Source organism: Orussus abietinus, unplaced genomic scaffold (genome assembly GCF_000612105.2).
Source record: "Orussus abietinus isolate OABI.00-Male unplaced genomic scaffold, Oabi_2.0 scaffold16, whole genome shotgun sequence".
Taxonomy (NCBI): domain Eukaryota; kingdom Metazoa; phylum Arthropoda; class Insecta; order Hymenoptera; family Orussidae; genus Orussus; species Orussus abietinus.
The window spans coordinates 1,830,366-1,851,220 of NW_019394714.1; the positions used below are offsets into that span (position 1 = coordinate 1,830,366).

The 20,855-nt window shown below is 52.9% G+C and overlaps 2 protein-coding genes across 6 annotated transcripts in view; both read left to right on the forward strand.

Moving 5' to 3' along the window:
* Window positions 1–6,723, forward strand: part of LOC105696789 (ras-related protein Rab-37) — a 62,507-nt gene extending 55,784 nt beyond the window's left edge. For all 4 annotated transcript variants that reach the window (XM_012419515.2, XM_012419514.2, XM_012419516.2 and 1 more), the window contains 4 exons: window positions 4,357–4,465; window positions 4,890–5,000; window positions 5,097–5,238; window positions 5,591–6,723. In XM_012419515.2, the coding sequence (XP_012274938.1) occupies window positions 4,357–4,465; window positions 4,890–5,000; window positions 5,097–5,238; window positions 5,591–5,708 (480 nt within the window). In that variant the 3' untranslated portion in view covers window positions 5,709–6,723. The remainder of the gene's footprint in view (window positions 1–4,356; window positions 4,466–4,889; window positions 5,001–5,096; window positions 5,239–5,590) is intronic.
* Window positions 6,724–9,736: 3,013 nt separating this feature from the next.
* LOC105696885 overlaps window positions 9,737–20,855 on the forward strand; it is a 34,787-nt gene continuing 23,668 nt past the window's right edge. For both annotated transcript variants that reach the window (XM_023433114.1, XM_023433115.1), the window contains exons 1-27: window positions 9,737–9,829; window positions 10,806–10,858; window positions 10,972–11,167; window positions 11,255–11,359; window positions 11,432–11,548; window positions 11,631–11,878; window positions 11,982–12,231; window positions 12,307–12,440; window positions 12,510–12,747; window positions 12,839–12,961; window positions 13,032–13,166; window positions 13,242–13,475; window positions 13,637–14,152; window positions 14,215–14,400; window positions 14,462–14,713; window positions 14,790–15,221; window positions 15,340–15,633; window positions 15,704–15,952; window positions 16,025–17,779; window positions 17,862–18,050; window positions 18,128–18,509; window positions 18,590–19,005; window positions 19,099–19,249; window positions 19,319–19,571; window positions 19,662–19,926; window positions 20,030–20,493; window positions 20,564–20,819. In XM_023433114.1, coding sequence (XP_023288882.1) covers window positions 9,790–9,829; window positions 10,806–10,858; window positions 10,972–11,167; window positions 11,255–11,359; window positions 11,432–11,548; window positions 11,631–11,878; window positions 11,982–12,231; window positions 12,307–12,440; window positions 12,510–12,747; window positions 12,839–12,961; window positions 13,032–13,166; window positions 13,242–13,475; window positions 13,637–14,152; window positions 14,215–14,400; window positions 14,462–14,713; window positions 14,790–15,221; window positions 15,340–15,633; window positions 15,704–15,952; window positions 16,025–17,779; window positions 17,862–18,050; window positions 18,128–18,509; window positions 18,590–19,005; window positions 19,099–19,249; window positions 19,319–19,571; window positions 19,662–19,926; window positions 20,030–20,493; window positions 20,564–20,819 — 7,933 coding nt within the window. In that variant the 5' untranslated portion in view covers window positions 9,737–9,789. The remainder of the gene's footprint in view (window positions 9,830–10,805; window positions 10,859–10,971; window positions 11,168–11,254; window positions 11,360–11,431; window positions 11,549–11,630; window positions 11,879–11,981; window positions 12,232–12,306; window positions 12,441–12,509; window positions 12,748–12,838; window positions 12,962–13,031; window positions 13,167–13,241; window positions 13,476–13,636; window positions 14,153–14,214; window positions 14,401–14,461; window positions 14,714–14,789; window positions 15,222–15,339; window positions 15,634–15,703; window positions 15,953–16,024; window positions 17,780–17,861; window positions 18,051–18,127; window positions 18,510–18,589; window positions 19,006–19,098; window positions 19,250–19,318; window positions 19,572–19,661; window positions 19,927–20,029; window positions 20,494–20,563; window positions 20,820–20,855) is intronic.

Genomic DNA, 20,855 nt, shown 5'->3' on the forward strand with positions numbered 1-20,855 from the left:
TGGTCGGGAGGTTAAGCGCTCCGCTCGGTTCATGCCGGGCGCGAGTTCGAATCTCGGAGTCTACCGGAAAATTTTAAGCAACGACACCGCGTCGTTTTCTCCGCGTTTAATCCACACGATGATGATATCAGTGATCATTGCAGAGATCGACGAACATTGACAGCGGTTGTTCTGACCGATGTCATGTCGATCGATGACAGGCATGTCATAGTTACTCTGAGTGTGAGCGGGAACGACGCGACGTAACGTTAGTGGCGTGTTGTCACTTCCAGACCAGCTGCTGGTGGTTAATCTTTAATTCCGTGAGCAAAGCCGCGTTTCTTGTTTCGTTTCCATTGCATCGCAGGTGCTGCGGTAAAAGAGTCATCGATCGCGCCGTTTTTTTCCCCAAGGAGAGCGACCATTTTCCCTCGAGGTCCCGTAGTCTAAACTCGCGCAAACCTAACCTTTATCGGTGGACCCCCTACTTGGGCCCGAACGCGTCTCGGGGAAACGAAGGAAGAGAGAGAAGGAGCGATTCCCCGGGAGAGCGAGGTGGTGTGACGCAAACGGCGAGTCACGTGAGCAAGATGGTGTCAGTGGCCGGGCACAAAGCGAGGAAACGGGGCCCGAACTCGAGCGGACTCGGCCGAACTCGGCCGAGCTCTCTCGAGCGAACCTTCGCTTCCGAAACGGCCCGCGCGGTCCCCACCACTCCCCGCTCACTCCCGCTCACTCCCGCTCGCGCAACGCTCAAGAGTCGTAACCAACATTGAACGATACATTTCGAGATTTAAGCTCCGCCCCGTGGACCAAAAGAGAGGGAGTTTCGAACAGTTTCCCAACAAAGGGTAACGTTAAACGCCTCGATCAAGCGTCTCCACGACCCTGGTCGGCCCGTCTTGTGCGTTGTCCGAACCTCGCCATCCTCCGCAAGGAACTTTTGCGACTTTTAGGTTAGGCTATGCGGTGGTTGCATCCAAAGACCCCGGGGATTTGTAGTGAAATTCGCTCTTGGAGGGCCTCGTTCCGTGGTAAAAGGCCCGAAGAGCGTTCGAGCGGACCCAAGGTGGCGTCTTCCGACGCGGGTCAGGCAGAGCGCCACTAGTCGGGTGGGCCCCGTCCGAGGTATACGTGCGCGCGCACGCCAGGGGGCCCCCGGAGCCTTTCCGTCTCGTCCGCGTGGGTGGGCCCAAAAACGGTAGGCTGGCCCGGCCCAGGCCCAGGAATCTTTCGACTCTCCCGACACGGCCGACTGGCTCCGGTGCTTTTTGCTTACATAACCCGCGTCGCGAGTCTTTCGATCGTGGACGTGACCTTGCCGGGACTCCCTCGGGCCCAAAATCTCCGAATCACCCTCTTTCTCCTCGAAAATGGAACGCGAATTTGCTTGTCTTCGGGGTGTCGCGGTCGAGATGACGCTTCTTCCGCAAGAGCGGAAAAATGGCGGGGGTTCTTCGAACGCGCCTCGAACGGCCAACCCTAACGTTTGCGTTTCCACGATGCCCGCCTAATCGAGCGTGCGTTATTCGGACCAGATATGAAATCCACTCGGCGAGCTCCTAGGGGTCGGAATCACCCCTTAAACCGTCAACGCACAACGCACGCAGCTCTTCGAGGCGATCGATAGCGGCCCCCTTTTCGGCATTTTGCCCTGCCTTCGTGTACACGCGGGATCCCCGGAACAGGGACAGTTTTTCGAGCGAGCTCCTTTAAAGACGCACGCTTTTCTTTTAGTTCCGGGCCCCTCGAATCTTCAACCCTTTTCTTCGTCTCTTGGGGACGTTGCACCTCCCCCGCGACTCGTCGACCCCTTTTCCGGATTTCTTCCAAAACGGGTTCTCCTCGAAGATGCCTCTAAGAAAGGAACGGTTTATCAATAAATTAGTGGTCATTGCTCCTGGGTGGGCAGGACCTTCGACGGCACCTCGAGCTGCTGCAAGACGTGGCCATTTTTAATGTCAGTCGAGTTCGCGTAGGTTGTTTAACGTTTAACGCGTTTTATGCACTTCGGACGCCATTCGACGTCCTGGACGCGCACTTGTCCATTAACCTGCGGTTAATATTAAATCGAGTTTTAGTTTTTGCTTGCCTCATCGATTACCTCTGCCGGGGACAGCTCGTTACTCTGACGTAACCTGCTCTTCGGCAGAGACAAGTTAATAATTACTGCACTTAATTACTGCGAAGCCAACATGAAAGCGCAGCTTTGTCTCCGCAATGTTGTGCTCTTCCCTTCATCGGGTGACGAGGGTTGCCGTGCGAGGGTTTTCCGCGTAAATCATAACCCCACGCGAGGAAGGACGCGTGCATACATTTATTTACAATTATTCATAACCGTAACACCTCCCAGCGACGCGAAATCGAAGTTATCCAGGGAAAAGCTCCTCACTGGAATCTCCTCCATAGAGTTGCCAGAAGTTTCTCGAAGATTCTGAAAAAACTCAAGCCAGCGAATCTTTTAGGAACACCTTCGAGCCGCACCTTCAATCCCGAGTCCAGATCCCGAAAATCCATCGATGAGTGATCGAGGATCGAAATCTCGGGGAAGATCGGCCGCGACGCGCCCCTGAAACAAAGACAGCGAGCCCTTCGAGAAAGTCCTCCATCACGGATCCGTGGTTCGAGGGCCCGCCGAAGAGTAGAGCAGCGGCGCTGCCGTGCCGAGACTCGGCCGTTGGAAGCGGCGACTAGAGAGGCCTTTGTTCCGTTTGGGCCCGCTCGCGTGCGCGGGCCCCGAGTTGAGTGACCCCTCGGCGGCGGTCACGTCCACCGACGCGGAGGCGCGAGCGAGGAGTGGCCGAGAAGAAGAAGAGCAAATTGGTGCTCCTGGGAACAGGGCAGCATAAGGCCCATGGAGGAGGCGGGCCGGGTCGGTGCGCGCCGCGCCGCCGCCGCGACTGCCGATTGGACCCTCGCCGACCCCTCCACCAGCGCCTCGACCGGGCCCCCCGGCGCCGCGCGGCACGGGCAGGACGGCGCCCCTCAGGCCCCACCCGAGCACTGCGACCTCCACTGCAAGGTCCCGCGCCAAGCGCCATCTCGCGGCCCCGCCGCCGGAGACGGGACGAGGGTCCCGGGCGCCCATAGCGCCTGCGCGACTCGCTCCGTCTCTCTTCGTCGTGGGACATGGCGGCATTTTTTAAATCTTTGCGCTTTACTAAATCGAAATATCGGAAAGACCGCTTAAGCGAAAAGTCGCGCTTTCGCTAACCGTTCTCGCATGATCCACGCTGGTCGAAGGTGGGAGCGCCGAGCTTTCGGAAAAAGGCTTCACCGGGACGACGTCGTAGGTTCTCGAGTCGGTAACATCCTGTGCATCGAACGGAACGAATCGTTGACGTTAAGAATGCTTCGAGGATATTTTCCTACGAAAATACCGCGGTAACGTCGATCGACCCTCGTGATTACGGGCGGCTGTCTCGTTAGAATTCTCGTCGAAAAGTATCCAATTTTCGTCACTTCGCTCTGCTCCTCGGGAAAGTCTAATTTCCTGAGAGGATTACTTCCCTCCGGCCCGAGGACGGCCATCTTGAAGGTTCTCGAAGCACTTCCGCTCGTCCAATCTCGTCGATCCTTCTCGAGCCAATTACGGTGGCGAAAAAAAGGTTAACCCTCTCGGTACGTAACGATACCTCGTTGTCAGTTCCTTCTAAGAACCCGCAGAAATAACTTGGAAAATTGTCAGGCGTCGATGGCGATCACTGGAGCTTTCGGAAAATCCCACCTTCGACTACTTCCGAGAGGACAGAGGAAGAGAAACGATTTTAAAAAAATATCCTTAGTGAATGTACAACTTTTTTTTTCCCCGGTTGATCGACGTTCCATAATTTATATTTCTTCCTCGACGAAACAGGTACTTCTTCTCGGCGACAGCGGCGTCGGCAAGACGTGCGTTCTGGTGCGTTTCCGCGACGGCCTCTTCTTATCCGGGAACTTCATATCCACCGTGGGCATCGATTTCCGGGTGAGACTTGGTTTGGTCTCGTGACGTAAAAAAAAATCTTATGACATTGCCATGCCTTCCTTCGACGGACCTCCGAATACACTGGCACACTTCGACGAATTCCCCTCCTGGTTTATTAAGGGTGCCCCGGGGGAGTTGAATGCACGGCACGGTGGTTTCGCGGGGTTAAGGGGGATTTCTCCCCCTGAATTTGTAATCGAAGAGTTGCGGGCATTCACGGGGAAGGAGGAAACAAATTTTCGTTTCGTTTATTGCGATACATTTGAACGCGAAGGAGCGAAAGAACTCAACTCGATTTCGACGAGACGCCGTTTGGCGGCTGTCGCGACGTTCGCGGTTTCCGGCCCCGAGGATATCGACACGTACTTGTCAAGAGAGGCGACGACGTGCATAATTTCTCTTTGTTTCAGAATAAGGTCATCGTGGTGGACGACGCCAAGATCAAACTCCAAATTTGGGACACCGCGGGACAGGAGCGATTTCGAAGCGTCACTCATGCTTACTACAGAGGCGCCCATGGTGAGTCTCGCCATTTTTAAATCGACTCCCTTGACGCTACCCCAATTCTAATTATAAACGTATAAATAACCATGCCACGAACGATCCGACAACCCCGATAATCCCGACATCCCGACAGCGGAATATTGCCGAGCGAAGAGCTGCCCCATTCCGTCGCGTCGATGCCTCATTAATGGATCATTTATTCCCGAGAATAATTTTCCCCTTTGGCGCGTCATTTTGGTGTATCCATATGTCAAGCAAAGGGGTCAGATTTAATCTGGGAGAAAGTACCCCGATTTTTGACCGGCAAGCGCGAGCCACCTCGACGTGAAAACGAGATGGCGGCGCGTCGATCTCGAGCGGGGGTGCTCGTTTGCCTCGCTCAAAGTAGAGGAAAAACAGGTTGCACGATGAACGAGAGACTCGTCTCCGCTGATTTCAGCTCTCCTTTTGCTCTACGACGTGACGAACAAGACCAGCTTCGATAACATCAGGGCTTGGCTCGGCGAGATCCGGGAATACGCACACGAGGACGTCGTCATCATTCTCCTGGGTATGCCCGAAAAATCATCGACGTTGGGTTGTCATCGCTGAAATACTCGCGGGGTGTTGGAGTTAAAATGTGTTGAAATCGCGGTTTTTTGCGCAGGCAACAAGTGCGACTGCGGCTCCGAAAGGGCCGTCAAGAGGGAAGATGGCGAGCGACTGGCGCGCGAATACAGCGTCCCTTTCATGGAAACCTCAGCCAAGACCGGACTAAACGTCGAATTGGCTTTCACCGCGGTCGCGAGGTACGTCATTTTGAGAAGGATAACTCAGTCGTTTGGATTAGAAAGTTGTCCAGAGCTCCGAGTCCCCGTTGTGAGGTTGGCTGCCTGCGAGTCAAAGCGTTGCCCTCGGTGATGCAACCCGGAGCCGTGCACTTAACCGCGGAAGATGCGGAAAACTTGGATTCCAGGTGCCAGCCGTATGGACAGTTAGAGTTGACGTTCAAATGATAATCGTATCCCTCCGTTTCGACGGTTGCTCTCGTTTTCGTTCCCCAATGAAATTCTGGGGAATCTCTGGTAATTCCTGGGGATTATTTTTCTGCGCTTACAAGGCATGTCGAGATTCAATTCTGGTACGCACGTTTGCTTTCAGGGAACTAATGGCGAGGAAGAGCGGCAACGTAGACGAGGCACGGTTTAACGTACAGGACTACGTCCGCCAGCAATCCCAACGCAATTCCTGCTTCGGTACTACCTGCCTTCCCACCTGAGCTGCATGCCATCCACCGAAACTGGGAAAACTTATCTTAAGTACGCCGAGTTCCGAAATCCTGCCGGCGAAGTTCCACCCTTCGGAACGACGACTTTGCGACACTCTTGCCGTTTGGATTTCCGTTCGCTTCAAACTTGAACCGATCAAACTTTCGACCGTTAATTTACGCCGTCACTGTGATAAGAGGAGCTCTGCACGGAAACGACGTCAAAATTACCTGTCTTTTCGTGTCTGTGTACAATTCACGGATTCGGTTTCATCGTCGATCGTAACGATTTTTTTTCGAACGAGTCGCAGCCGGGGAAATTTTATTAAAGTTTTATAGAGATATATCGACGGATCTGGTGCGGTGTATATTAATGTTAATATATGCAAGCGATACGACCCCTCGTGTATAACGTGAAGTGAGGCGTCGGTCTCGTTAGGCATCGCGCATGCGGAAATTAAAATGTACAATCCGGCATTGAAGTGGATTTAGATACGACGATAGGAAACGTGCGATCAATTCCGGCCCGATTTCCAATATTGCGTTAATCTCTCATTTATTTATATTAGTTTTTTTATTGATTATCCGATAGTAAAAATTAATGCAGCGTTACCTGGTTACGTTCAAGGGAACAATGTTGGAGTTGGTTAATACAAATTTTACAAACCGTGAACGAGAAGTCACCGATTATCAGGATTATACGAACCGATCCAAAAATGCTATTTACACTGTAGAATGACGCAAGTACCGAGGAATTAAAATTGCGCCGCTCTTCGGCACATGTACAACGCACGTTATGAGACATGGCGACAATTTGCACAAATTTTGAATCCGTTATACTTTTTTATCACGCCGTTAGTTTAGACACTTTTGTCGATCGATTTGTATACAGTTAATCGCGAGATGATTTTTCACCCGTCGACGTCGCAAAACTTTTATACGTTTCATTGACTTTGAATACGAGGCCACTCGCGCGGATAGCGTAAGACTGTATCTCTACATGAATATAGACATAACCTCGTATCAAGTTGCGTGTACATAAAACCGTACCTTCTTCGTCCTTGCATGTAAAAGAAAGAATAATGTCGTTAGAAATATGATATTGAAATAATATATAAAAATAATAATGCCAAAAGGAGTCGATCTCAAAATCCTCCATAAGCGAAACGCGAATATTCGCCAACTACAGCAGCGAGTGGCGTCATCTCTCGACACGGTTTGCGAACTGAATATCTTCTTCCTTTCTCTTGGAACGATAAATCTCGATATTAGCGGCATCTTCACCTGGCAAGTACAAACTAAACGAAGCACTGCATCTCTGCCGATATAGGTCGATAAATTCTATACTTACCGACATCACCTTTTTACCTGATGTAAAATGTCTCTCGATGGTAACCAAAGTAGACATTCGTAGTTGCGAACTAAGACGGTAGATGTCGCTAAGATCACGAAATCGGAGAGACTCGAACGACGGTCGAACGTCCTAGAACGCGTTACCGTTCTGCATGAAAAATCGAGAAAAAGACATCGACGCAACGAATAAGAAGAACAGGCAATTTTACTACATCGCGTAACGCTCGAGATCATTTTAATTATATATTACCATCGGAACAGACCAGAAAGTGATCCAGTATTTTAATTCTTTTAGCGATTTCGATTTTTTAAAATGGTTACTTGGACAGGATGCGTACATTTGAATTCTAATTTTAAATCCCACCTCGACACCCGGACGCTCTTGCCAATTTCCAATCCTCACTTTCGTTGAAATCGGCGTGAAAGCGGCCGATAACGTCATCGCGAACGATCGACTTCGCTTTAAGCGTTCACAAAATGTCAAGGATTGTAACAGAGCTCCAGAAATCCTACGTACAGGGAATTGCGTGGAAAGTACAGTCATTTCTTGTACATTGGCGGTCATGAATGGCATCCTCTTGTACAAGGTGCAGCCTGGTGGTGGTAACGTAAACGTAACGTAAAAAACGAACTCGAGAACTTATGTACTTGCGGTACCTGATGTATAATAAACTGTAAAATAATTAATGTAATAAAGCAACTTATTGAAAAATAACAATGAGTACGTTTAATTAGACGAGCGCGTCTAGCAAACCCTCTAATCTCCTATTCCTGATCCTTAAAAATCACTCGTAGATCTAAGGCACGAAACTCGGTGCCACCTCTTCGGTTGTCCTATGATCCTGTTAGAAATCGAAAATTTCGGCCTATGAAATTTTTGCCAGGGAGAATTCCGTGCCACCTCCTCGGTTGTCCTATGCTCCTGTTAGAAATTGGAAATTTCAACTCCTAAAATGTTGGCCCGGGAGAGTTCGGTGCCACCTCCTTGGTTGTCCTATGATCCTGTTCCACCTCTGGCGATTTCTCCCGAGCAAAAATTTTGAGGTTTGAAATTTCCGATTTCTAACAGGAACATAGGATAACCGAGGAGGTGGCACGGAGCTTCTCCCGAGGAAAAATTTTAGGGGTTGAAATTTCCGATTTCTAACAGGATCATAGGACAACCGAGGAGGTGGCACGGAGTGTCTCCCGGGCAAAACTTTTAGGGGTTGAAATTTCCGATTTCTAACAGGATCATAGGACAACCGAGGAGGTGGCACGGAGTTTCTCCCGAGCAAAAATTTTAGGGGTTGAAATTTCCGATTTCTAACAGGAACATAGGACAACCGAGGAGGTGGCACGGAGTTTCTCCCGAGCAAAAATTTTAGGGGTTGAAATTTCTGATTTCTAACAGGAACATAGGACAACCGAGGAGGTGGCACCGAATTTCGTGCCTTAGATCTACGAGTGATTTTCAAGGATCAGGAATAGGCAATTAGAGGGTTTGCTAGACACGCTCGTCTAATTAAACGTACTCATTGTTATTGTTTAATAAGTTGCTTTATTACATTAATTATTTTACAGTTTATTATACATCGAGTACCGCAAGTACATACGTTCTCGAGCTCGTTTTTTACGTTACGTTTACCTTAACCACCACCAGGCTGCACCATGTACACGAGGAAGCCGTTTATGACCGCCAGTGTACGTAGCTCCCTGGGTATAATGCCGTAAGGTTCCCTGACCTTCCCAAGGGCGCCATTCCGTGGGTTGGAGTCGCAGGATCAAGAATAACCGTCCACGAGAACGTATCTCCATTTTTAAATGCAAATCGTACGTTCCGTGCTAACCGATAAAACGAAACTCCTAAAAACTACGCCTCCCGATTTTTATTTCCTCTCCTGACGAACCCCATCATGAAAAAAAATTCATCGAAACAGAGAAATATTGAATAAATTCAAAGAATCGACTCAAATAAACTTAAATAAATTGTTTTAATTCCGAAAAAGCGCTGCATTGAATTTAATCGGATTTATTCGAGTGAAATAATTATTTATCGAATCAACCAACCGTTTCTTTGGGACCGCTCGATGAAATACTTTTTCTCACGGCATTTTCGAGCGACCGCGTCTCTCCAAGACTTACCACCCACTCGCCGAATTATTCCGCAACCGACGCCACCGCGACGTTCGCCTAAAACAGCACGGAAGGCCGTGGGTGTCCTCGTCCAAGGCTCGAGAAAGAGTTCCAGTCGAACGAGCGAGAAGAAGGCAGCCGAACCATCTCCGAGACAACGGTCCCTCGCGGCAGGTCTGAAAACGAGCGGGCATAAAATCGGCAGAGATTCGCGATCCCGTTCCGCTGCATTCCAGGTGCATCTTCCAGAAAATGCCCCGAAGAAGAGGCGCCTCGACGGCGTTCGCTCTCTGCCCACGGACTTTCTTCCCGGGTGGCGTCATCGCCAGCTGGCATTGAGCTCACCGACTTATCTAGACTTGGGCCTAGGCCCCGGCTCGGAACGGGTTTGCGTTTCGTGGGTGCGAGCCAAAAGCGGCGACGCGAACGCCGAGGAAGGGGCAGAGCGCCGGGGGGAAAAGGGAAAGGACCGGACCGGCCAATCGGGAGTCAGGGTCGAGCCGACGTCGCCGTTCCCTTGTCGAAGTCTCCGCGCGACCTGTTGCGGAGCGCCAGTCCGTCCATGGCGTCGAGCCAGGTCGCGTAGTCCCGGTGCCGCGAGTTCTCCAGTGAGCGACCGGACCGGATGTCCCGCCGGATGTCCGACCGGACACCCACGGCCATGGGTAAGACGCGAGCCGGCTTTCTCTCGACCGCCGAACGACTTGGCCGTTTTCGGCGGCTGGTCCCCCCTTGCGCAACCGCGCGACCGCGCGACCGCGCCTCCGGGGCTCCGTGGGCGAGGTTTGCTCTCGAGTGACGCCTAACGGTACCTCCTGGCGCCGGAGACGCCGGAGACGCCGGAACCGGATGAGCCCAGGGTCGAGGAAAATTATAAGCGGTGGAAAAATTCAATTCGGTTGGAGCGACGCGTTAAGGGAGTTAATTGTCGTTCGAGTCGCTGAAGCGAACCAAAAAATCTGAGAAGGTCGCGAAATAGTTGTTTCCATCCAACTGAATTCATTCCCTCGGGGCTCGAGGAGGGCATCGTCCAAGGGCGCCATTTTGGAGATGTTTCCACGTTCGCCGAGATGAATCGATCGCGAATCATTTTTAGACAGTGGCGACACGACGTCGCTATGCGTGACGCCGTCTCTCTCTCCCTGTAAAAGGAAATGAGTTCTCACGTCCAAGTCTTATTTATAGAACACTACCGATGCACAAGCAAATAGATATTGTCTTCGACTTGAAAATAGCGATGACGCGTATTTATATTTTTCAAGAATGTAAAAACTAATATGCATAGTCTTCGATTCCTGGCCGACGATTGTACGTGATTCTCGAGGAGATTCGCTTCCTCGAAGGGCTTCCCGAGAGGTTCGACGATTTTGCGAAGGCTATCGTCGAGAACAATGGTCGCGGCATGGTAATCAGGGAAAATCATTTAGCGTTAAGGTACCCATCTCCCGTGTATAGGAATGATTCACGAAATTGCGTAATCGGATGACTTACGTAATCGCCGCATAAAAATCTTTCACCCAAAATTAGCTGAAATCGTAAATCATCCTCCATTAAATGCTCCCGCGATTGTACTTCTCGTCCGCGTTTAATGTACCTTTATGTTTTGGATAATTATTTAATTATTCATTTTCTTTACTGCAGCGAGAATGAAACATCTGTGGATCTTGGCGCTATGGATGCTGTCGTCTCATCTCGTGAGTTCGCCTCCCTTTCCGTTTTTATTAATTTTTTCTTCAACGATTAATAGAGCAATAATTTGTAAAAGTGGAAGCATTTTCTTTAAATTGAAATTCTCGATTATTCCCAGGTCGAATCCCGGGACGGATTCGGACATGCGATGAGAGGACAAGTATTCTTCCTGAACCTCGAAGACGGATACTTCGGTTGTCAGATGAACGCGTCGACGGACATTTTGCAGCTCCTCGAATTATCTAAACTTTGCGATGGCCATGCCGACTGTTACGAGGGAACCGACGAGAGACCCAAGGAACTCAAATGTACCAGTAAGTATTGAAGATCGTTTTAAAACCTCACTTTCAAATCGCCACATAAAGGGGAAAATTCAAGGACCCGTAAAATTCCGATTTCAGGCGACTGCAAAAAAGGAGCGGACGACGAGTGCCAAAATGGCGTCTGCCTGGACTCGGTTTGCCACTGCAACGACGGATTTGGAGGCTGCAATTGTCACGTTCCAGGTAAGAATGTTAATCAAAATTATCGCCAAAAAAAGGTTCTCGATAATTACGTCCTTCTTCTCTACTTTTCAGACGAGAACGAGTGCAAATATCGTCCTTGCGACATTTTCGCGCACTGCACCAACACCCTCGGTGGCTTCCAGTGCTCTTGCTTCCCCGGGTATCAAGGTGACGGCTTCCACTGCAAAGGTAAAATAAATTCGATTCTCGTATAAAAAATTCACATTTGCAAATGCAATTTTATATTCAAATTGTCTCACGTCCCATTTAGACATCGACGAGTGCGAGGACCCCGCCATTGCTGCACTGTGCGTCGAGAACGCGGAGTGCTGCAACTTGCCGGCGAATTTCCTTTGCAAATGCAAACAGGGCTACACGGGAAACGGAGAAGAGTATTGCGAAGACATCGACGAATGTTTAACACCGAATGCGTGTGGCGACAATGCCCTGTGTCGCAATATACCTGGCAATTACACCTGCGAGTGTCCCGCGGGGTATACGGGAGATCCACACGTGACGGTACGCCACGAAGAGCCCGACTCAATAATTAGAGAATTTCTTTCTAAAGCAATTATCCTTGAACCGGGGCTAATCATAGATACGTGAATATTCATGCTCGCAGTGCGTCGACCTGAACGAGTGCGAGAGCAAAGGGGCCTGCGGCCGCAGGGCAAACTGCATCAACATCCCAGGTGCATATAAATGCATCTGCCCTGACGGTTACGATGGAAACCCCGAAGAAGAGTGCAGCGACGTCGACGAGTGTCTCGGAAATCCATGTCATCGGTCCGCCCTCTGTACCAACGTGGAAGGCGGCTATCGTTGCTTGTGTCCCGAAGGAACGGACGGAGATCCTCTGTCAGGATGTCACGGTAATTCACGAAAGCACGTAATCTCCACCTTCCATAAAAAGATCGACGTAAAATATTGATCTCTCGAATTTTCAGACATCGACGAGTGCGCGTCCTACAACAATCCTTGCGGCGTTAATGCGATTTGCAAGAACTCGGTGCCGGGATATAAATGCGTTTGTCCCCAAGGATACTCAGCCAACCCCAAGCCCGATGTTTCGTGCATTCAGGTATGCCTGCACTTGCATTTTAATTTTTAGACGCTTCTGAACCCTATCGGACAATCTTGCCCTTTTCAGACGAACGTAACGACTCGATGCAAATCCAACTTCGACTGCGTCAACAATGCGGAGTGTAAGGAAGAACAATGCTTCTGTAAAAGTGGCTTCGAAGGTGTCGGTGCCGAATGCAAGGACATCAACGAATGCATAACGAATCCTTGCGGACCGGCTTCGGTCTGCGGCAACACGAAGGGCGGTTTTCAATGCGACTGCGAAACTGGATTCATCGGCGCTCCACCTCACGTTCCTTGCAAAGGTATGGAAAACTTCGAAAAAAATTAAACGCTGTCGTTACTAATATTTCCGTGCGTAATTTTAATTATATTATTTAACGGTTCAATTCGAAGCACCCTGCGACGAGGTGGTTTGCGGTGCCCATGCGTTCTGCAAGGCTGACGGACAGGAAGCGTACTGCATCTGCGAGGAAGGCTGGACATTCAATCCGAACGATATCGCAGCAGGCTGCATCGGTGAGGACTCAAGTTTTGAGAGAAAATAATTAATCGCTTCATTTAATTACTTAATTATTGCGCTTTGCAGACATCGACGAGTGCGACGTTGTAAACGGTCCATCCGGGCGCTGCGGTCAGAACGCGATTTGCACGAACACCCCAGGAGGCTTCAGCTGCCAATGCAAAGCAGGCTACTCCGGAAATGCGCTTAAACAATGCATAGGTAGGTGCCGAATAAACAAAAACGTGTTAAAAAAATGAGAACAAGAAAGATTGCCCGAGTCGTCGCGTGTTTCAGACGTGGACGAGTGCGCTAACCGAGATGCCTGCGGACACGGAGCCACGTGCACCAACACGGAAGGTGCCTACTCCTGTTCCTGTCCGAAGGACACGATTCCGAATCCAGATCCTTATATAAAGTGCGTTGGAGTGGTGACATGCGGCACGGACGACGACTGCCCTGGAAATGCGATTTGCGACAGTCAGAAACGATGCCTCTGCCCGGACCCCAACATCGGGAACGACTGCAGACGTAAGTGCATCTGTCGGACTATGGATATCGTCGTTGCACGCGGAAAAAAGCTACATTTTCAGTTCCAGCAAGGAACGGCACTGTTGGCAAACAATTATTCTTGCTGCAGGAATAATTGCATCGACGGCAAAAATGCAAGTCTAATTTTTCCGAATGTGCAGATCCGTGCGAGGACGTGACTTGCGGACCCAACGCCAGGTGCATGCTGATCAACGACGAGGCTACGTGTCTATGCAGCAGCGGGTATACCGGGAAGCCGAGGATCGGCGAAGGGTGCAGGGACATCGACGAGTGCGGAGCCAACCCCTGTCCCCCGGGGGCAGTCTGCAAAAACGAACCAGGGTCCTTCTCCTGCGAGTGTCCGGGGGGCATGTCAGGAGACCCCTACACGGGAGGCTGCAGGAAGTCGGAACTACCGCACGTGTGTGGACCGCACTTGCCATGTCCCACCGGTGAACAATGCGTGAAAGATGAGTTCATCGGCAGCAGTGTCTGCATCTGCCAGAGGGGGTACACCAGGAACGCCGAGAGCGGGAAATGCAGAGACATCAACGAGTGCATCGAGTTGACGGACAAGCAAGCTTGTGGACTGAACGCCATCTGCAAGAATCTGCCAGGAAGCTACGAGTGTCAGTGTCCTCCAGGGTTCAACGGCAACCCCTATTCCCTCTGCGAAGGTGGGTTGACTCGTGGAAATTTTTTCGCCAATTTTATAACGAGTGGAATTTTGTCTCTTCAGAGTGCAACAGCATCGAGTGCCAGTGCCAGCCGCCGTACAGAATCGTGGAGGGCAAGTGCATCCTGGCCGGCTGCTCCAAGGGCGAGAAATGTCCCGGTGGGGCGGAGTGCATCACCATTGCCGGTGGGGTCAGCTACTGCGCCTGTCCCAAGGGTTTCAGTACCAGGTCCGATGGCCTGTGCGAAGGTAGGTGCATCGACGTTTACCGGTATCGAAAAGACGACGACCGGGAATATTCTATCTGCAGACATCAACGAGTGCACCGACAGTCATCAAGTCTGTGGTTACGGGGCGGAGTGCGTCAACCTTCCCGGCTCTTATCAGTGCGTCTGTCCACACGGATACGACGGGGATCCGTACAACGGGCTCTGTTCTCCAGCCCAGAAGAGGTGCATCAGCGACAACGAGTGCAAGCCGAACGAAAAGTGCGTCCAGCCTGGCGAGTGCGTCTGCCCTCCACCGTTCTACATGGACGTGTTCGACGGGAACTCGTGCAAGAGTGCGTTGATTTCTCATATTTTCAGTCGTGGGATGCATTCGCGAACGTATTTCTACGCTCGTTTCCTAAATTGCAGATCCCTGCAATCGGTTCCCTTGCGGCATCAACGCCAAGTGCACGCCGAGCGACCCTCCCAAGTGCATGTGCGAGGCCGGCTACGAGGGGGATCCTCAGCACGGATGCATCGACGTTAACGAGTGCATCAACAACCCCTGCGCTCCTGGAGCCCACTGCGTCAACACCAAGGGAGGCCACAGCTGCGAGTGTGGAAAGGACCTGAGCGGCGACCCCTACGGTGCCGGATGCACCGGGGTGCCCGTAGCCAAGCAGGGCTGCACTTCCAACAACGACTGCGAGAATTACCTGGCCTGCATCAACGGCAACTGCCAGAACCCCTGCGACACCGTGTCCTGTGGACCGAATGCGTTCTGCGAGCCTGACAAGCACACGGCCTGGTGTAGGTGCGTCGTTGGCTTCAACGAGGGCCAGAACAACGAATGCGTGTCTCGTGAGTATGAGTCATAAATCTCGGTTTACAGAAGGCTCTAAGACCCTTCTTCGAGTTCTCCACCTGTTGCGTGAAGGAATTCTCCAGTTTTCGATCAACGTTTGGTCTTCTTTTCCAGCCTGCGATGGATTCGTGTGCGGGATCGGTGCACACTGCATCGTCAGCTACGACGGGCCGACCTGTAAGTGCATCGAGGGCTTCATGGGGAATCCGTTCCCGGGGGGTCGGTGCACTCCGGACGTGTGTTCCCCCGATGTGCCTTGCGTCGAGCCCAGCATCTGCGTGAGCGGCCGTTGCAAGCGCCGCTGCGAGGACGTCATTTGCGGCGTCGGGGCGTCATGCGACCCTGTTTCAGGGAAGTGCGTTTGCAACCCATATTTCGTCGGAAATCCAGACCTCCTGTGCATGCCGCGTAAGTAGGAAGAACGTTTTCGTCGTATCACCATCGGTAACACCCGAGATAATCGTTTACCTCTTCACAGCCGTCCAGCCACCGCTCTGCGATCCAGCCTGTGGTAACAATGCTCATTGCGAGTACGGTCTCGATAAGGCAAAATGTGTCTGCAACCCTGGCACCAGCGGAAATCCTTACCATGGATGTGGCGCTCAAGAGAAATCGGACTGCTCGAGTGCATTGTGTGGTAAAGACGCACAATGCATCGCGGGTCCTAACGCGGTGGAGTGCCTCTGCCCATCGGGCTTCGCTGGGAACCCGTACATCCAGTGCTATGGTAAGCGATGATCGGAAAGTATGACGAAGTTCTAAAAATGGTTGTATATAATTCATGGTCCCTTTGCCACAGACATCAACGAGTGCAACGGCAACGCCTGCGGCGCCCACGCGGTGTGCATCAACACGAACGGAGGCTACGACTGCAGGTGCATGGAGGGGTACGTCGGGAACCCCTTCCGTATGTGCCAAGAATCGCAGGCGAATCCTTGCAGCGACCCGACTACGTGCCAGTGCGGCCCCGAGAAGCTGTGCCCACGGGATTACAGCTGTATCGAGGGTCGGTGTGTCGATAGGTGCAGCGACGTGACGTGTGGACCGAAATCCGGGTGTCAGGACGGCATTTGCATTTGTCCACCGGGGTACAGCGGGGATCCGAATGACCAGGAGAACGGTTGTCGCTTGACGGGACACTGTTCCAACGACCAGCACTGCGACGCTCAGCAGATCTGCTTCCAAGTGGGCAAGGGGGTCCGCAAGTGCGTGGACGGCTGCAGCAAGCTGCAATGCGGCCCCAACGCGCTCTGTCTGACCCAACACCACGTCTCCTCCTGCATCTGCATCGACGGGTACCTGGGGAACCCCAGCGACCTGGTCGAAGGCTGCCAACCCAAGAGATCGGGGGCGGTCCCTACCTGCAGTCGCAACGAGGACTGTCGGCAAGGGTTCCTCTGTCTGCAGCAGGACGACGGGATCCACGAGTGCGTGGACGCGTGCAGCAAGACGACCTGTGGAGCCCATCAGCGATGCGAGGCCGACGCCGGAGGACACGTCGTCTGCGTGTGTCAGGATGGATACGAGTGGAATCCGGAGTCTTTCTCCTGTGAAAAGCCTGCCGTGCCGGACTGCACCGGGGATCAAGAGTGCAAGTCGGATTCGGTCTGCCGCCCCGATGCCGTCGGGGTTCTGAAGTGCGTGTCCATCTGTGGGATGTTCACCTGCCCAGAGAACTCCAGGTGTGTGGCTAGCGAGCACAAGGCCAGGTGCGAGTGTTTGCCAGGTTTCGAAGGCAACCCCAACGATCGCACGGGGTGCCAGACCGCTCGCAGGGACGCCTGCAGCTCCGACTCCGAGTGCCCCGAGGATAGCACCTGCAGGTCCACGGACGAGGGCGTGCTGGCTTGCCGACCGGTCTGCGACTTCGTCCGCTGCGGTCCCAACGCGCTGTGCGTGGTCAACAACCACGCGGCCATTTGCGAGTGCCCGCCTGGCCTCTACGTTGGCGACCCCGATGGCGGCGATGGCTGTAAAACCGTGCCCTGCGTGTATAACATCGATTGTCCACCCACCCAGCTCTGCAACAGGCTGACCCACACCTGCTACGACGCGTGCGACGACTCAGCCTGTGGTCAGAACGCGGTCTGCGTTGCCGACGACCACCGTGCGGTCTGTAGGTGCCCACCGGGTTTCAAACCTAATCCCCTGCCTGACGTCGAGTGCATCGGTGTCGACGTGTGCAACTCGGACTCCTGCCACCCGTCTGCGATATGTGTGGCCGACGCGTCCAATACTCCCATCTGCAAGTGCCCCGAGAACCACGTGGGGGATCCCTATTTCGCAGGGTGCCAGCCGGAAGGATACTGTGCCGATCAGCATGATTGCCCCTTGCACTCCGTCTGCAAGAACCATGGATGCGTCAATATTTGCGACAACGTCTGCGGCCCCAACATGGTCTGCGAGATCGCCAACGACGAGCCGGTCTGCAAGTGCAACTACAAGTTCGTGCCATCGACCAAAGGGCTGCACCATGGATGCATCAGGTACACCAGCTACTGCACCATCGATGCCGACTGCGAGGGCACCGTCTGCCTCGAAGGGCAATGCAGAGGTAAGTCGGAATTTCCGTTATCAAGATTGTGGGATTTTTTGCGTGTTGTTTTAATCATTTAATTCTCTGATTTTCCTGCCAGCCGTTTGCCGCTCGGACACCGACTGCTCCCACAGCGAGATATGCCAGAACAAGAAGTGCGTCGTGTCCTGCACCTCGCATGGAAATTGTGAGGCTGACGAGGCCTGCATCAACGGAATCTGCATCCTGGGCTGCCGTGGGAACAAGAACTGCCCCTTGAACCAGTCCTGTATTCAAAGTAAATGCCAGGGTACGTGACTTTTCCCTTGTAATTGCGGCACCCTGTCCCACGTGGTCGTTGAGTGCAGCACGCAAGGCCACTTTCAGATCCCTGCGCGAGAGACAACGTGTGCGGTCCGAATGCCGTCTGCAACTGCGTGGACCACATCGCAACCTGCGCCTGCCCGCTAGGGTTCCAAGGGAATCCGACGCCCGATCAGGGGTGCGTGAGGATCCAGAATGGCTGCAGGACCTCCAGCGAGTGCCCCTCCCAGCACGTCTGCTCCAACGGGTTCTGCCAGTGCCAGTGCAGCCAACAGGTGGACTGTGCCCAGGGTGAACGATGCAAAAGTGGACTCTGCGTCAAGGTTTGTTACGGAGAGAGCAACTGCTTGCCTGGCGAGCTCTGCATCAACGGCAGCTGCGAGGCTGGCTGCACCTCCGACGCGGGCTGCAACGTGGATCAGATATGCATCAACAGCAAGTGCAGGTGAATTTGGTGGTCCACTCGGTAGCCTCGAGAGATCCTTGGGAAGGTCGAAACCAATGATCTCGGCCCATGCATTTTAGGTGCTCCCACGGTTTTGTCCCCGGTCCCGAGGGATGCGTCGACGTCGACGAGTGCGAGAAGCAACCGTGCCATCCCACTGCGGAGTGCACCAACCTGCGAGGAACTTTCCGCTGCAGCTGCCCTCAAGGGCGGATTGGCGACCCGGTGGTGACAGGTTGCGCGATCCCGCATCACTGCAGCTCCAACAGCGATTGCCATGATTCCCAGGCCTGCATCCAACGCAATTGCTCCGACCCCTGCTCCTTCGTCAGCTGCGGATCGAACACCGTGTGTTCCGTCTTCGACCACGCTGCCAGTTGTCAGTGCTTGACGGGGTATATTGGCGACGCCACCGGCTGTTTCAAGGTGGAGTGCCTCTCGAACACGGACTGTTCCAGCGACAAGTACTGCAACCAGGAGACGAACAAGTGCACAAGTAAATAGCGATGCACTTTTTAAATTCCCAACTGCAATTGCTTAGATTGAAAATCATCGAGATTTTTGCATCTCCATTTTCCATTTCGCTCAGGTCCCTGCAACCAGGTCAACTGCGGCTATGGGAATTGCGTGGCGATCGATCATGTCGCTGTCTGCAAGTGCTATCCTGGCTTCACTCTCGTCGACGAAATATGTGCGGATGTCGATGAGTGCGCCTCCAAGCCGTGCCATCCTACCGCAATGTAAGTCAAAATTACTAAACGGAGAAAGGAATAAATGGAGGAGCCTGAATTCTGGTTCTTTACTGTCAGATGCCACAACACCGAGGGCGCGTTCACCTGCAAGTGCCCTCACCACCTGGTGGGCGATCCACTGACCCTGGGCTGTAAACAACCTGGAGAATGCTTTTCGGACCTGGACTGCCCGAGCTCCGCGTCGTGTCTGGAGAATATGTGCAAGAACCCCTGCGACGACCCTACAGTGTGCGGTCAGAATGCGGAATGCATCTCCGAGGACCACATCCCGTTCTGCAGATGTCCGGAGCAAACCACTGGGAACCCGAAGGTAAGAGGGGAAAACGGAGGGAAATCAAAAGCGATTGCAACCTCTTTATTAGAAATTGACAGAAATTCATTGTCGCTCCGCACATCCCAGATTCGCTGCGACCACCTGGAGTGTAACTACCACAGCGACTGCGACCCCAACAGCGCCTGTTTCACCAACAAGTGTGTAGACCCCTGTTCCGTGTCGAATGTGTGTGGAAATGGCGCCGACTGTTCCCCATCGAATCACAGCGCGGTTTGCGTCTGTCAACCTGGGAAAACTGGGGATCCGAACCTGGGATGCACTCCGGTGCAGTACTGTCAGACCGACACGCAATGCCCCACGGGGCTGGCGTGTAAAGGAGGGATCTGCACGGGTACGTTTTTTACCGAGGATGTTTGGGTGCCTAAGTCAAAAATGAAGAAACCTGAACTCGGGATGTCTGGGCGTCCGAGTCTGACTCGTGTATCTTTTCTCAGCTCTTTGCACCAACACGAGAGATTGCTTTGGCGAGCAGCTGTGCATAAACGGGCTGTGCCAGCCGACGTGCAGAAGCAACGCGAGTTGCCCGGATTTCCAATACTGCCGCAACAACGTGTGCGTACAAGAGTTCCGTTGCGTTCACGACAGCGATTGCGAGCAGGAGGAGAAGTGCGTGCGGAATGACGTGGGCCAGGCGGAGTGCAAGAGAGCTTGCGACCTGATCTTCTGCGGTCGCAACGCGGAGTGCAGAGCGGAGGTGCACCAGGCCGTCTGCTTCTGCAGGGAGGGCTTCCACGGGGACGCGAACGACGAAAAAATCGGCTGCCAGTCGATCGAGTGCGAGACCGACGACCACTGTTCGCAGGAGAAAATCTGCACGGATCGCAGGTGCGAAATCGCCTGTCTGACGCGCAACCCCTGCGGAGTCAACGCGGTCTGCTCGGCATCGAACCACGTCCAGGTACGTACCGATCCAATTCCGTATCCCTCGTCTTCCAACGAAGAATCAACGCCGATTCTCCCACCTGCAGACGTGCACCTGCCAGTCAGGGTATACCGGGAATCCGTATCAAGGATGCGAGCTGGTGGACTTGTGTCTGAACGGCCCCTGCGCGCCGGGCGCGACCTGCGACAACTCTAGGGGGTCTTTCCGCTGCAACTGCCAACCCGGCACAGTTGGAGACCCCTACAACGGTGGTTGCCAACAACCCGTGGAGTGCGTCCAGGACGACGACTGTCCACTATCCGCGACCTGCGTGCCTTTGGACGACACCTTGAAATGTGCCGGTAAAAATCATTGGAACGAACGCGTTGTCTTCCGTG